Here is a 15,725-nt window from a genome sequence, read left to right as displayed (position 1 = left end):
TTTCTTTTTATGGCTGAGTAATATTCCACTGTATATATGTGCCACATCTTCTTTATCCATTCATCTGTCTGTGGACACTTAGGTTGCTTCCATGTCCTGGCTATTGTAAATAGTGTTGCAGTGAACATTGTGGTACATGGCTCTTTTTGACTTATGGTTTTCTCAGGGTATATGCCCAATAGTGGGATTGCTGGGTCATATGGTGGTTCTATTTGTAGTTTTTAAAGGAACCTCCATACTGTTCTCCATAGTGGCTCTATCAATTTACATTCCCACCAACAGTGCAAGAGGGTTCCCTTTTCTCCACACCCTCTCCAGCATTTATTGTTCGTAGATTTTTTGATGATGGCCATTCTGACTGGTGTGTGGTGATACCTCATTGTAGTTTTGATTTGCATTTCTCTAATGATTAGTGATATTGAGCATCTTTTCATGTGTTTGTTGGCAGTCTGTATATCTTCTTTGGAGAAATGTCAATTTAGGTCTTCTGCCCATTTTTGGATTGGGTTGTCTGTTCCTTTGATATTGAGCTGCTTGTATATTTTGGAGGTTAATCCTTTGTCACTTGCTTCGTTTGCACACATTTTCTCCCATTCTGAGGGTTATCCTTTCGTCTTTTTTCATGGTTTCCTTTGTTGTGCAAAAGCTTTTCAGTTTCATTAGGTCCTGTTTGTTTATTTTTGTTTTTATTTCCATTTCTCTAGGAGGTGGGTCAAAAGGATCTTGCTGTGATTTATGTCATAGAGTGTTCTGCCTATGATTTCCTCTAAGAGTTTTATAGTCTCTGGCCTTACATTTCGGTCTTTAATCCATTTTGAGTGTATTTTTGTGTATGGTGGTAGGAAGTGATCTAATTTCATTCTTTTACATGTAGCTGTCCAGTTTTCCCAACACCACTTATTGAAGAGGGTGTCTTTTCTCCATTGTATACTCTTGCCTCCTTTATCAAAGATAAGGTGACCATATGTGCATGGGTTTATCTCTGGACTTTCTATCCTGTTCCATTGATCTATATTTCTGTTTTTATGCCAGTACCATACTGTTTTGATTACTGTAGCTTTGCAGTATAGTCTGAAGTCCGGGAGCCTGATTCCTCCAGCTCTGTTTTTCGTTCTCAAGATGACTTTGGCTATTCGGGGTCTTTTGTGTTTCCATACAAATTGTGAATTTTTTTGTTCTAGTTCTGTGAAAAATGTCATTGGTAATTTGATAGGGATTGCATTGAATCTGTAGATTGCTTTGGGTAGCATAGTCATTTTCGCAGTGTTGATTGTTGCAATCCAAGAACATGGTATATCTCTCCATCTGTCTGTATCATCTTTAATTTCTTTCAGCAGTGTCTTATAGTTTTCTGCATACAGGTCTTTTGTCTCCTTCATAGGTAGGTTCAGTATTTTATGCTTTTTGTTGCAATGGTAAATGGGAGTGTTTCCTTAATTTTTCTTTCAAATTTTTCATAATTAGTGTATAGGAATGCAAAAGATTTCAGTGCATTAATGTTGTATCTTGCTACTTTACCAAATTCATTGATTAGCTCTAGTAGTTTTCTGGTAGCATCTTTAGGATTCTCTGTGTATAGTATCATGTCATCTGCAAACAGTGACAGTTTTACTTCTTCTTTTCCGATTTGGATTCCTTTTATTTCTTTTTTATCTCTGATTGCTGTGGCTAAAACTTCCAAAACTATGTTGAATAATAGTGGTGAGAGTGGGCAACTTTGTCTTGTTCCTGATCTTAGAAGAGATGGTTTCAATTTTTCACCATTGAGAATGATGTTGGCTCTGGGTTTGTCATATATGGCCTTTATTATGTTGAGGTAGGTTCCCTCCATGCCTACTTTCTGGAGAGTTTTTATCATAAATGGGTGTTGAATTTTTTCAAAAGCTTTTTCTCCATGTATTGAGATGATCATATGGTTTCTATCCTTCGATTTGTTAATATGGTGTATCACATTGCTTGATTTGTGTATATTGAACAATCCTTGCATTTCTGGGATAAATCCCACTTGATCATGGTGTATGAGCCTTTTAATGTGTTGTTGGATTCTGTTTGCTAGTACTTTGTTGAGGATTTTTGCATCTATGTTCATCAGAGATATTGGCCTATAATTTCTTTTTTTTATGACATCTTTGGTTTGGTATCAGGGTGACGGTGGCCTCGTAGAATGAGTTTGGCGGTGTTCCTCCCTCTGCTATATTTTGGAAGAGCTTGAGAAGGATAGGTGTTAGCTCTTCTCTAAATGTTTGGTAGAATTCACCTGTGAAGCCATCTGGTCCTGGGCTTTGGTTTGTGGAAGATTTTAATTACAGTTTCAATTTCAGCGCTTATGATTGGTCTGCTTATATTTTCTATTTCTTCCTGGTTCAGTCTCAGAAGGTTGTGCTTTTCTAAGAATTTGTCCATTTCTTCCAGGTTGTCCGTTTTATTGGCATAGAGTTGCTTGTAGTATTCTCTCCTTTGAATTTCTTCAGTGTCAGTCGTTACTTCTCCTTTTTCATTTCTAATTCTGTTGATTTGAGTCTTCTCCCTTTTTTTTCTTGATGAGTCTGGCTAAAGGTTTATCAATTTTGTTTTATCTTCTCAAAGAACCAGCTTTTAGGTTTATTGATTTTTGCTATCATTTACTTCATTTCTTTTTCATTTATTTCTGATCTGATCTTATGATTTCTTTCCTTCTGCTAACCCTGGGTTTTGTTTTTTGTTGTTCTTTCTCTAATGGCTTTAGGTGTAAGGTTAGGTTGTTATTTGAGATTTTTCTCGTTTCTTGAGGTAGGCTTGTATTGCTATAAACTTCCCTCTTAGAACTGTTTTTGCTGCATCCCATAGGTTTTGGATCTTTGTGTTTTCATTGTCATTTGTTTTCTAGGTAGTTTTTGATTTCTCTTTTGATTTCTTCAGTGATACCTTGGTTATTTAGTAGTGTATTGTTTACCCTCCATGTGTTTGTATTTTTTACAGTTTTTGTCCTGTAATTGATACCTAGTCTCGTAGCATTGTGGTCGGAAAAGATACTTGATACGATTTCCGTTTACTTAAATTTACCAAGGCTTGATTTGTGACGCAAGGTATGGTCTATCCTGGACAGTGTTCCATGAGCACTTGAGAAGAAAGTGTATTCTATTGTTTTTGGGTGGAATGTCCTAAAAGTATCAATTAAGTCCATCTTGTTTAATGTGTCATTTAAAGCTTGTGTTTCCTTATTTATTTTCATTTTTGATGATCTGTGCATTGGTGGATGTGGGCTGTTAAAGTCCCTGACTATTATTGTGTTACTGTTGATTTCCCCTTTTATGGCTGTTAGCATTTGCCTTATGTATTGAGGTGCTCCTATGTTGGGTGCATAAATATTTACAATTGTTATATCTTCTTCTTGGACAATTGTTCTATCTTCTTCTTGGATTAATCCCTTGATCATTATGTAGTGTTCTTCTTTGTCTCTTGTAATAGTCTTTATTTTAAAGTCTATTTTGCCTGATACGAGAATTGCTTCTCCAGCTTCCTTTTGATTTCCATTTGCATTGCATATCTTTTTCCCTCCCCTCACTTTCAGTCTGTATGTGTCCCTAGGTCTGAAGTGGGTCTCTTGTAGACAGCATATGTACAGGTCTTGTTTTTGCATCCATTCAGCCAGTCTGTGTCTTTTGGTTGGAGTATTTAATGCATTTACATTTAAGGTACTTATCAATATGTAGGTTCCTATTACCATTTTCTTATTTGTTTTGGGTTTGTTTTGTAGGTCTTTTCCTTCTCTTGTGTTTCCTTCCTTTAGCATTTGTTGTAAAGCTGGTTTGGTGGTGTTGAATTCTGTTAATTTTTGCTTATCTATAAAGGTTTTAATTTCTCCATCGAATGTGAATGACGTCCTTGCTGGGTAGTAGTAATCTTGGTTGTAGGTTTTTTCCCTTTCATCACTTTAAATATGTCCTGCCACTCCCTTCTGGCTTGCAGAGTTTCTGCTGAAAAATCAGCTGTTAACCTTATGTTATTTGTTGCTTTTCCCTTGCTGCTTTTAATATTTTTTCTTTGTAGTTAATTTTTGATAGTTTGATTAATATGTGTTTTGGCATGTTTCTCTTTGGGTTTATCCTGTATGGGACTCTCTGTGCTTCCTGGACTTGATTGACTGTTTCCTTTCCCGTGTTAGGGAAGTTTTCGACTCTAATCTCTTCAAATATTTTCTCAGACCCTTTCTTTTTCTCTTCTTCCTCTGGGACCCCTATAATTCGAATGTTGGTGTGTTTAATGTCCCAGAGGGTCTGAGACTGTCCTCAGTTCTTTTCATTCCTTTTTCTTTATTCTTCCCCTTGGCAGTTATTTCCACCATTTTGTCTTCCAGCTCACTTCTCCGTTCTTCTGCCTCCATTATTCTGTTATTGATCCTTCTAGAGTATTTTTTAATTTCAGTAATTGTGTTGTTCATCGCTGTTTGTTTTACTCTTTTGTTCTTTCTAGATCCTTGCTAAAACATTTCTCGTATTCTCTCCATTCTGTTTCTGAGATTTTGGATCATCTTTACTATCATTACTCTGAATTCTTTTTCAGGTAGGTTGCCTGTTTCATCTTCATTTATTTGGTCTTGTAGGTTTTTATCTTGCTCCTTCATCTGTAACATATTTTTTTTGTTGTTTCATTTTTTTTTTTTTTTTTTTTTTGGATGGATGGTGCTATATTCCTGTCTTACTGGTTGTTTGGCCTGAGACGTCCAGCAGTGGAGTTTGCAGGCAGTTGGGTAGAGCTGGATCTTGGTGCTGAGAGGAGGACCTCTGGGCAGCCTCACTCCGATTGATATTCCCTGGGGTCTGAGGTTCTCTGTGAGTCCAGCAGTTTGGACTTGGAGCTCCCACCACAGAAGCTCGGTCCCAACCTCTGGCCTGGGAACCAAGATCCCACAAGCATGTGGCAGGCGAAGTAATGGTCCCCCAAAGACACGGACATCCAGATCCCTGGAACCACCTGGCTGGTGCGTGGCAATGGGGACCCAGAGCTGCCGGAGGGGCAGAGTGGTGGACTGGTGTCCTCAGGGTCAGAGCCGGGCCATCTGTGCTGCCCGCACCGCCCAGCGCTCCAGGGACTCCACCTGGGCTTGACAGGCATCTGCGTCCCGGATTCACATCCGAGGTCACGGATTTACATCAGTGACCCCAGTTTTACGTCTGAGGACCGAATTTACATCTGAGGCCCCGGTTTTACATCCTGCGTGTTTTTTTTATGTTACTAGAATAGAGATCTTAGTTTAGCTGACTCTAGAAGGGCTATGACTATCTAGCATTAAAAATGAACAAACAAAACTGTTCATCCATAGAGTGACGCAGTTGTGGGACTCCCGGGTCCCAGGAGTTTCCTAGTGTTTTGAGCATGAGAGTGTAGGCTAAATGACATTTTGGTGCTCAGAATGTGTCTGACCCTCAAAGTGCACTTCACCAGCCAAGGAGAAGATCACTTACCTTTGTTTTTTTTGTTTTCGATTTTTAGCAGGTTCTACCCCGCAACCTCCTTAACTAGTAAAAAGAATATAGAACTATAACATGAGCAAAGGATACTGGGGCACCCATTTACTGAAAGATTATTTGGATTTATGGAATTTGTGTCTTTGCTGTTTTTCTTCTTCCTCTTCTTCTTTTAAATAAGTAAGGGCGAGAGTCTGTGTATGGTATGGTTGGCAGAGCACCAGTCTACCCGTGAGAAGACCTAGTCCTCCCTCTGGTATTGTTACCTTGCTGTTTTACCTTGGAAAAACAACTTAACCTCTCTGATCCTCTGTTTTCTCATTTCTTAAGAGAAGGAGGGTGGGCCAAATGTGTCTCAGAGGTTCCTTTTCACAGTAGAATTGGAATATATGAGAAGGGTTCAGGGATGATCACCTAGACTGTTGGTCAGCACCTGAGGGCGTGGAGAGATAGCAGAGGTGGAGAATATGCAGCCCTGGGGTTAGTAATTATGGGGAAATTGAGTTGAAGAGGTCAGCACTGTGCCCACTAACAAATTTTCTTCTACCCGTCAGTCTATAAATAGATGTACAAAATCTCTAATGAGGCTCCCTGGGAGTGGAGAAATCACAATAAATTTCGTCGCCCTGGGTCCAGGGTTTGGTGGTCCAGTGTGATCACGGAGCCCTGCCTGAAAGAAAAAGGCCAGCTCTTCCAGAGTTTCTTCTAACCTGTCTTGTTACGAATTCCCAGAGGAACCTTTGAGTTGCAACAAACTCCGGATGTGTATGTTCCAAAAGGCCGTCTTCTGCACAACCAGGGTAGTACGGACATGGCGCCTGGGGCTCCCAGGCCCCTGGCAGAAGCCAGCGCAGCATTGGACCTCAGCAGGCTCAGCCGCCACCTCTTTCCTCAGGTCGGCCTGGGGATTTGTTTTTGTCCTTCCAGATCTTTTTTTAACCTTTAAAACAGCAACAACAATAACAACTCTGGACATTCCCTTATGGTCGGCCTGGTAAATTAATCTGTCTTACAAATACGAAGCTCCATGGACCGGCCTCGACACTGTCTCTTTTCTTCCCTGACGCAGAGCCATCACGCTGGAGAACCAGCTGGTGATCCTGGCAGCGACGGCCAGCGACGCAGGGGCTTACTACGTGCAGGCCGTCAACGAGAGGAACGGGGAGAACAAGACCAGCCCTCTCATTCACCTGAGCATAGCAGGTGAGTGCCCAAATCCCACATGGTCGTTGTGAAAGCAGTGAATTCTGGATGTAATTAATAACCACCATCTCATGGAGCATTTTGCAATAAATCTTACCTCTCTGGGTTAGTGGTTATGGTTCAGTATTGATCCAATGTCTATAGTTGCTTTCTTTGAACTGATAGGCAGAAAATGTGAATCTGACCACTAATTCTAAATACAGGATCTTATTTGTTTGGGGGAATTTAAAATAACATTTTTGCTTTTGTACTCTGTTAATGTGTATGGTTTTTAACAACAACAAAACATCTTCTGGCTTATAAGGGGTTGTATCCATGAAACTTGAGACTAGATTAGGCCACAGGTTATGTTCTTTTACTTTAATTAAAAAAAAAAATCTTTGAGAAAAAATATATATACTAAGTTGTGTTAAAATTAGGAGTATATCTTAAGAGTAACTAAAAGCCCAGGTCATGAAGAAAATACACACACATCACAGTTAAATGTTCAGTTGATTTAAGGATGTTTTGGTTTAGGCAACTTAGTTTAAATATTTGGCCTTTGAAAGAAGGCTCCAGAAATTCTACTAGGAAGAGTTGATTGCCGTAGAAGGGGTAAATGACCAGAAGCAAGAACTCGGAGCTAAAAGAGAGCAAAAGGTGCGTCTCAGAGATGCCACCAAATGTCTGCAGCGTGAAGCTTCATGGTATGAAATGCAGTGATTATGCTGTTGAGAAAATACAGTTGGGAAATAGTCATGGTAGATTTCAAAATATTATGATCATGTCATACAAGAGTGAGTTAAGTGGATTTGTCTGTATGGAGGTAGATGTCATGTTTTTAAAAACCACCTTGAAAGAATGGCTTTCCTCTTCGGGTAGTTTGAAAAGTTTTGTTTCATATGCGGGATAGACCGTAGTGTTTGCTTCTCCTGGTCCTTGAGGGATACAGTTGCTTTAGGCCTAATAGAGTTTACTGGGTTAACAGCACCACGGTCAGTAGACGGTGGGCATTAACTGCGTGTGCTCCCACATGCCCCGCACCTGCCCGGCAAGTGCTCCTAGGTGGCCACCACCCTGCCACCAGCTCCTAATTTCTAGGAGTTGAGTCCTCAGCCCCAGACCGCAGGCGGTACAGGTTGGCCATCAGCGGGGCCTTTGTGGTACTTCAGCGAGTTGTGTCCACTGATTAGGTGTAGGGCACACAGAGTCCAGTGCATGTTGTACTGCTATTTAAAGGACCCTATGAATCAAGAATCATAGTGATTTATGGAGGTTTTTCAGCATTAATAATAAAAGATGGAAATTTTGTTATTAAATATATTGTGATAATTTTAATGACTTCCAACTTTTATAATTAGAGCCATTTATTCTGTTTAGCAAATCTGATTCAGCACTCAGTTGTAATATACATACCAGGATAATAATAGGTCAAATTGGTGGAATTCTGAGTCAGAAACACAAAAATTGACCTTAGTCTATTAGAAGAGGGGGAAAAAAATTCCACGAACATTCTGGTTAGCTTGATGCTAACATCACGAAGGTATGAAATAGTCTGCACCTAGTAGTTTCCTACATGCCCACTCTACAAAGCCAGTAGAAAATAAAAGGAATACAGTGAATTTGTAAGTTGCCGTACTAACGCCATACCATGCGTTAGGTAATTGGAATATGTAAATTTTTTAATAATTTCAGCATCTAAGCAAGAAGCATATTGGAAGCAGCCCATAAATATTATAATTAACTGCGTTGCATTTCGTTTCCTTGTGTAGTTTTATCTTTTCATTGGTGCTGGGTAAAATGTGTAGAAGGTGAGATATAAAGAAGCTGATGGTATGCACGGACTTATTTTAAATCTTAGGAGAAAACCTGCATTCTGTCCCCGTCTGTGTTCTCTGCTTTTTATGGGGACCAGGTAAAATGTGACAAGTAAGGAGGTTGAGGAAACGGCCTTATTTTAATTCTTGGGTGAACCTCACTGTGGATGTGTTAGATTTACCTAAAATTTAAAGGGCACCCAGTCATGCATCTTCTCACTAAAATTCTATTTTGAAAACCTCTAAAGATCAGAAATCTTGATAAATCTGCAGAAGACCCCAGAATTGATTGTTTATTTATTTATTTATTTTAAATAGTCTCTTTTTTTAAACTTTATTTATTTTTGGCAGCGTTGGGTCTTTGTTGCTGTGCGCAGGCTTTCTCTAGTTGCGGCGAGCGGGGGCTGCTCTTTGTTGCGGTGTGCGGCCTTCTCATTGCGGTGGCTTCTCTCGTTGTGGAGCATGGGCTCTAGGGCGCAGGCTCAGTAATTGTGGCGCACGGGCTTAGGTGCTCCGCGACATGTGGGACCGTCCTGGACCAGGGATCGAACCCTGGCAGGCGGATTCTTAACCACTGTGCCACCAGGGAAGTCCCTGTTTATTTATTTTCATTTTTATTTACTTATGTTTTCATCTTTTCGGCCATGCTACTCGGTTTGTGGGATGTTAGTTCCTCCACCAGGGATTGAACCCTTGCACCCTGTAGTGGAAGCTCGAGTCCTAACCCCTGGACTGCTAGGGAATTCCCCAGAATTAATTGTTTAAAGTTGCCCCTTTCTGGACTGCAACGAACGCTGTAAGGGGGGAAACTGCAGTTCAGGACTTCCCTGCCAGCACCGTGTGAGGCCGTGAAATACGGAGGGTGCACAGCCCCACCAGATCTATTATGAAATTAGGTACTCTCAAGACCTATTCACGCAGGTAGTAAGATACAGTGTGTTCTGCAGGCTTAGACATCTTTTTTTTTTTCTAATGTAGGCTTTGTAAAAACACCAAACAAGATTGATGAAAAATTTTAAAAACTTGCCAGCCAGCAATTCTGAAGAAGCTAAAGATATTATAGCCAATTATCGTTTAACGATGATAAATTTTCCCTTGGCATCAGGAGAATAAAGTAGGGAACATCTCTGTAGTGAATGCGATCAAGGTGGTAGGGTACTGGAAATTAAACTCCTGGTGGATTGCACTGTGATTAATTTCAAAGTGGAAAGTGCTATGCGGCCCGCCTCCTGTTTGCAGTCGTCGTAGTAAACCGCTCCTCCTGCAGGGACAGCCTCGCGTCAGGTGGAGTAGCACCCAGGGCCAGCCCTGCCTCGAGACATCAAAGTGCGTGATGCGCTATCCCGCAGCTGACAGGAGGAGATGACAGATTTTCCCAACCCCCTGTGTACTTGAGAGTTCAAAACCTCACCACCTTTTCAGTTGCTGAATATTCTGGCTGCACTTGACGCTTATGGGAAGCAAAAGATAAAGACGGTTGAGATAAAAATAAATAAAATGTTTTAAATGCATGACAATTAGAAGCGAAATGCAGCCCCGTCATGGTACCGCCTGCTGTTTTGTGCATTACTATCCCTTAACTTCCCCCCCCGCCCTTTTATATGGTTAAGAGGGTAAGTTACAGCATGTTCTGCACAGGTATTTCCTGTCAGGAAGGAGAGGACTTCTCTGAGCTATCCATTCTCCTGCTCCCAGTGAAAGCTTGCCACCATCGCGGGAGTGGATTCACTTTGAAGTTTTAATGTGACGTGAAGCCAGCAGATGTTAAGGCCATAGGTGGGACTGCCGAAGAACCCTGCATGAATTTTTCATCGCTGGCTCCCGTGGCTCAGCTGCACACCAGAAAAAGAATGGGGTGAACTCGCCTGAGAGTACACATTTCCATTCTGAGGTCAAACTCAGGGAAGCTTTATGCACCTGCCAACCTGTTTTTGGTTTTCACTTTAAAGATTTTACATTGAGTTAACTTGTGTGGATCAGGTCTTCCGAACTGAATTAATATGTAAATGAGAGTTTCCTTTTGAAGACGAGAAGAATTCTGTACAGGGATTAACTAATTATTGTTTAAATGCCATTGTACATACCTTAGACACATCATCAGCTCTGACCCAATCTTCGGAATGTCCAGCGTAATGAGATTCTCTGCTGGAGACGAAGCTTAAATTAGAAAAGAAATGACTGCTCAAATGTCTGCTCCTCAAACAACATTTGCAGATGGGGTATCATTTCAACTGATCCTCCTTCAGGCTGGCAAACCTTTGCTTTCAATTCTGACGACCACTTAACATTCTTTTGTCCTCTATAATTCTAATTTAACTGCAGACCTCATGTGTGGTTAGTAGTCGAAAGTGAATTCCTGAGAATAATGTCTAGGAACAGTCGTCCAAGAGGACTGCCCTGTAAAACATGGCTTTTGTGTGCCCGGATAAAATTCTGTCTTATTTTTTTCATGCTTCTAACATTACAGCGAGAGAAGGGCCAGGCATAAGCCTTTCAGTTGTTCTTTGACATGAGTTGGATGGCCAAAGCCGTAGGAACGGTTTGAAATGTTATTAAAGAGCAATCCTGAGGCAGTGTCTATATTATAAATGACCGGTTTCAGATCCAGCTATGGCTTTATAGGGTAAATGGTACTTTACTGCCAGAATTTTCAGAAACATAAACAGGACGTGTACTTTACAGTAGAATAATGAGTTTGATCATTTAGCATGTATCGACCTGCTAAGTAGGGTATGTAATGAAGCATAAGACATGCTCTGCCCAGACCTCCCGGAGCTGCTTATGGAAGGAGCTAAGTCTAGGCTGTGGTCTCTGAAGCCTTCTTATAGGCACACCATCAGTAAGGAGGCCTTGACATTCACCCCTGGTATATGCGTACTGAGCTGTTTATAAAGTATGAGTGTTTAGCTATCATACAAAAAGGTGAAATACTGAAAGGTGAAATAAACGGTATCTTGTTAATCATGAAAGTTTCATTCTGTCTTTAGTTCATGTCTCACAGCACAATATACGGTTTGTGAATGAAAATCCATACTTTACTTGGTCTTCCTGATAGTTTTTCTCTGGACAAGTTCTTCCAACATCTGATTACAGAGGACCGTTTGTCCTGGAATGTGGCTGATAAAGAGCACAGGTGTCAATGTTGCCATTTGTGTCTGTGTCGCTCATTTGTGCTAGACTTGTGAGTAACTCACATCTGTGATTTCTTCCCAGGTGTACTTTTGTATCCAGTTATCTACCCTGTGAGAGTTAGTTTAGTTAAAATTAAGTACACAAATACGTAAATCCACCTACCGGGCAAAAGTGAAACCACAGCCCATTGGAAAGTTCTGAAAGCAAACAGATGTAGGAAGGCATCCTATGTACCTTGAAAATGAGAATTTTTAGATGTCCCTTGGGGCAGCTTGCATGCAAAATGTGACGGAGCCATCCCACTGATAGACCTCATCTGCATTAGGGATTTGTTTTCTTCTTATGGTTTCAGTTCAAAGACAGAAATGAAAATGCCAGTCCTAATAGTTTGTTTCCGAACCCAGTGTATGTATAAATGGTGGTGAATGAGGTTCAGAAGAAGAGTACAGCTGGGGATTCTCAACCAGACTTGAGAAAAAAAGGACAAAGTGATTAAAAAATAATGAGGCCCTAATTCTCTTCCCACCTCCACAAGACAAAACTGGGTTATTTTTGTTTTCTACTCATGTTCTTTCCATGGAATTCCCGTCTCTCCTCATCCCAGTCTGTCTTTCTTTTCCCCTCTGTGACATTTCAGCCTCATTTCACCCTTGGTAAGTCTTAGGGCATCGGGTTAAACCATGAATTGTGATTTGCCCTCAACTTTTGAACACATTTAAGATGCCCAACGTCCTCACTCTCCCAAAGCAACACTTCAGATCGGGCTATGAGTACCCCTCAGGGTGCACACAGGTCTCCAAGAGGGTGAGCAGGCATGTATAATTCTCAGGACAATTGTTTCCAGGTGATTTCTTATACGCTTTCTAAAATCAGATCATCCTGGGAATTCCCTGGCGATCCAGCGGTTAGGACTTGACGCTCTCACTGCCAAGGTCCAGGTTCAATCCCAGGTTGGGGAACTAAGATCCTGCAAGCTGCAGCGAGGCCAAAAAAAATAATAATAAATTAGAAAATTAAAAAAATTAAAATCAGATCATCCTGAGGATGGCTGTGTGTCAGGGGGCTCTTCTCTTATGGGCACATGTCACATCCATCCCGAATCTTTAGTACAGGCATTATCTGAGGCTACAAACTTCCAGGTGCCAAACAAAGGGATAATTCTAAATATCAGTGTCAGAACTGGGAAAGTGAAGTGCTCTAGTAACTGGGAAATAAATCATTTTATAAATCGGGAGTTTTCAATTCCCTGCTGTCTACCAAATGAGGCAACATCCAAATGCATTGTCAGCTGACGTTTTATTACAGATGATTTCTGGTGATTGATTGCTAAGTGACAGAAAGTCCCCTTGCTCTTAGGAGAAGAAGACATTTCCAGCCCACCTGCAGTTTGGAGCCACTGACTAACTCCACTGAATGTGGAGTAGAAGGGAGTGTGTCACTTCCAGGCCATGTGTTTAAGAGCCAGCAAGTCACCTTCATGCTCTGCCTTCCCCCTGGGGCCCACAGTGGCCGGGCCACACATGGAGATGGTAGGCCGCCAGGTAGAAGCTGCCCAGAGGCTGAATTAGTGCATGGAAAGAACAGCCCTGGAGAATCACCCCGGCTGAACGGGACTCAATATAAGTGGGAAATAAAACGTGGTGTGCTAAGCACTGAGATTTCAGGGTTTATTTGTTATCGGAACAAAAAGTGGTCTATCCTAACTAATAAGTTACCCTGTGACTTTTGGTATACTCAGAGGTGTTTAAACAGTTAAGAGATATTTCTATAACAAAAGTCCCTTCGTTCTCATCTACTTTTTGCTATGAGCAAAATTTCCCAGCAGTTATTTCTACAAAAAAGAAAAGTAGGATTAGAATTAGGGTAAACTTTGCATTCGTCTCACGGAGAGATGCATTTCCAGTGATTTTTTTTCTTTTATATATAATATTCGTGAAAATTTGTTATACACGTATTTATCTTTTACAGACTGCAAATAATAATTGTAGCAATAACTCAATCCAAGAAGGTTTTTTTTTTTTTAACCCCAGCGCAGAGTCATATGGTTGCTGGGAATTTTTAATTGATATACATATATTTTTCAGAGGCTATGGTAGGGTGACCAATAAAATACTTCGAATCCTTAAATATAGTAAATTAAGATAAAATTCTGTGGGAGGAGTAGAATGGAAATACCAGTTCAGGAAGAAAAACAGAAATGATGGAAACTTCCTGATATTAAAAATCCGTGCCTGTTCATGTATCGTTTAAATGGGTGATGCTCTGCATCAGATCCTTAGACCTGCTCTAGCAAATACTCAGGTTCCTTCGGATACATGTAAAAGAGTGCTGCAGTAGTGTATATTACTAAAATATACTAGAATATTAAAATACACTGGAAATTATAGTCTTTGCGGTTCTTCAAATCTGTGTTGAAAACCTTTATATGTCACCTGGAACTGTGGAAGTGAGAGTTTTAGGTGATATAAGAGCAAAGCTGTTCTAAGCTGTATCAGATTTGAAGAGAATTTACAAATAAGCTGTTAAGTGATTCCCCAAGGGCATAGGTAGAGGAAGGGCACTGGTGCTCTTTGAGCTGGTGACAGGCGTTCACGTGCACCTTCCTTCCACATTAGCCCTGTGCCTTAACGACCAACCTGTTTCAAAGCTGAGGGCACCAAGGCCCTAAGTTAGGTTAGTGATGGAAATCCCAAGAATAGTAAACGGGGAGCTGAGAATTCAAGTCAAGGTTTATTTGCCTCCCAAACCCCCTCGTTTCTCCTGGAAGGAGGCTGGGCGAGCCCTTGGTGCCAACATGTGTACAGATGAGGGAAGCCCAAGGAAAAGGCCAAACTCGGGAAGAGTAGCCGTCCTCCGAGTCAGCCCTCCTTTTGCACTGGAGATTCTCCATCAAGAGCTCTTACCCACCCGGCCTCAGAGGAGCTTGGCTGTGCTTTAAAAAGCGAGAGCTTCTGTTTTGATGCCAGAACTCAACTTTCATAATTTCTCCAGACCACCTCTCCTCCTGCCCCTTTGTTAACCATACCAATTTAAACGATTATATTCAGATATTTAAACGCAGGGCTGCCTTAATTGTGGCGGTTTTAGAACTGTACATAGAAGTGACCCTAACGACTTTTACCCTTGGCTCTGGGTCCAGTCTTCAGCCACATCCTGAATTTAGGTGCCTGAGAATTCAAGATCATTTCACTCTAGGCTCATAATATGGAAGCATAACATTTCAAACCTTATATGGAGAGTGACTCAGCATTTTAACTTACTCATGCAGTAAGTATCTTCCTAGCTCTGATCACTTTGGATATTACATTCACTGAAGTACTTTGTCTGATTTCTCTGACACTATAATTGATATGGAAAGATAAGAAATATTTAGAGGGCACAGACAAAGGGGATAGAAAACTGAATTTTCCTTACAATCATTTTATGAACTTTAACATCTATTCTTTATACATCTTGTTTGGGGAAACCTCGAGCAAAGTAATGGTTATCGGCTGAGATGAGACCACAGAACTAGCTGTTAGTTGTAAATACAATTTTCTCAGTCATCGAATACAAATGACGTACACTTCCCAGTACTCTTTGCTTTTATGAACGAGTTCAATGTTCTGAATCTGTTCATTCAGAGGCATCCGGTTAGCTTCTCTTCCTTAAGAGTTCTTGAGGTTTTCGAACTCCAGCTTGTAGACTACTTTAGTGCAGAATTGTTTTCGATCTTTAAAATCATGTTGAAAGTCCTCAGTCTGGTTGCTGCTTTGTGTGTGCAGCCTAACGTTTGGTCACCTTCTGATAACGGCTCAGACCTACCTTTACCACTTAGTCATAATGTTTTATTACTGAGCACGATAAATGATGTTCTAGAAGGCTCTTATAGAAGGCAATTACAGCACGTAAGTAAAATTGGAGATCTTTGCACGGTAGCTGAGAATATTAAATCAAGCCTTAAGAAAATTGTTTAAAGTATTGTTAAAGTGAAAGTCCACTTAGCTCCTGTGAAGACCATTACCAGATCCAAAGTGCCGGATTCCCCACTTTTCCAAGAACACTTTGATTCTGAGATGTAGAGGGGTGGGATAGGGAGGGTGGGAAGGAGACGCAAGAGGGAAGAGGTATGGGGATATATGTATAGCTGATTCACTTTGTTATACAG

At 40.9% G+C, this 15,725-nt stretch overlaps 1 protein-coding gene across 1 annotated transcript in view; it reads left to right on the top strand.

Moving 5' to 3' along the window:
• The window catches only part of SDK1 (sidekick cell adhesion molecule 1), a 530,463-nt gene that overhangs the window by 176,323 nt on the left and 338,415 nt on the right, over window positions 1-15,725 (top strand). Inside the window, exon 4 of the mRNA XM_032606677.1 lies at window positions 6,517-6,650. Coding sequence (XP_032462568.1) covers window positions 6,517-6,650 — 134 coding nt within the window. The remainder of the gene's footprint in view (window positions 1-6,516; window positions 6,651-15,725) is intronic.

Source organism: Phocoena sinus, chromosome 15 (assembly GCF_008692025.1).
Source record: "Phocoena sinus isolate mPhoSin1 chromosome 15, mPhoSin1.pri, whole genome shotgun sequence".
NCBI classification, from domain to species: Eukaryota; Metazoa; Chordata; class Mammalia; order Artiodactyla; family Phocoenidae; genus Phocoena; species Phocoena sinus.
This window is presented reverse-complemented; position numbering and strand designations above follow the sequence as displayed.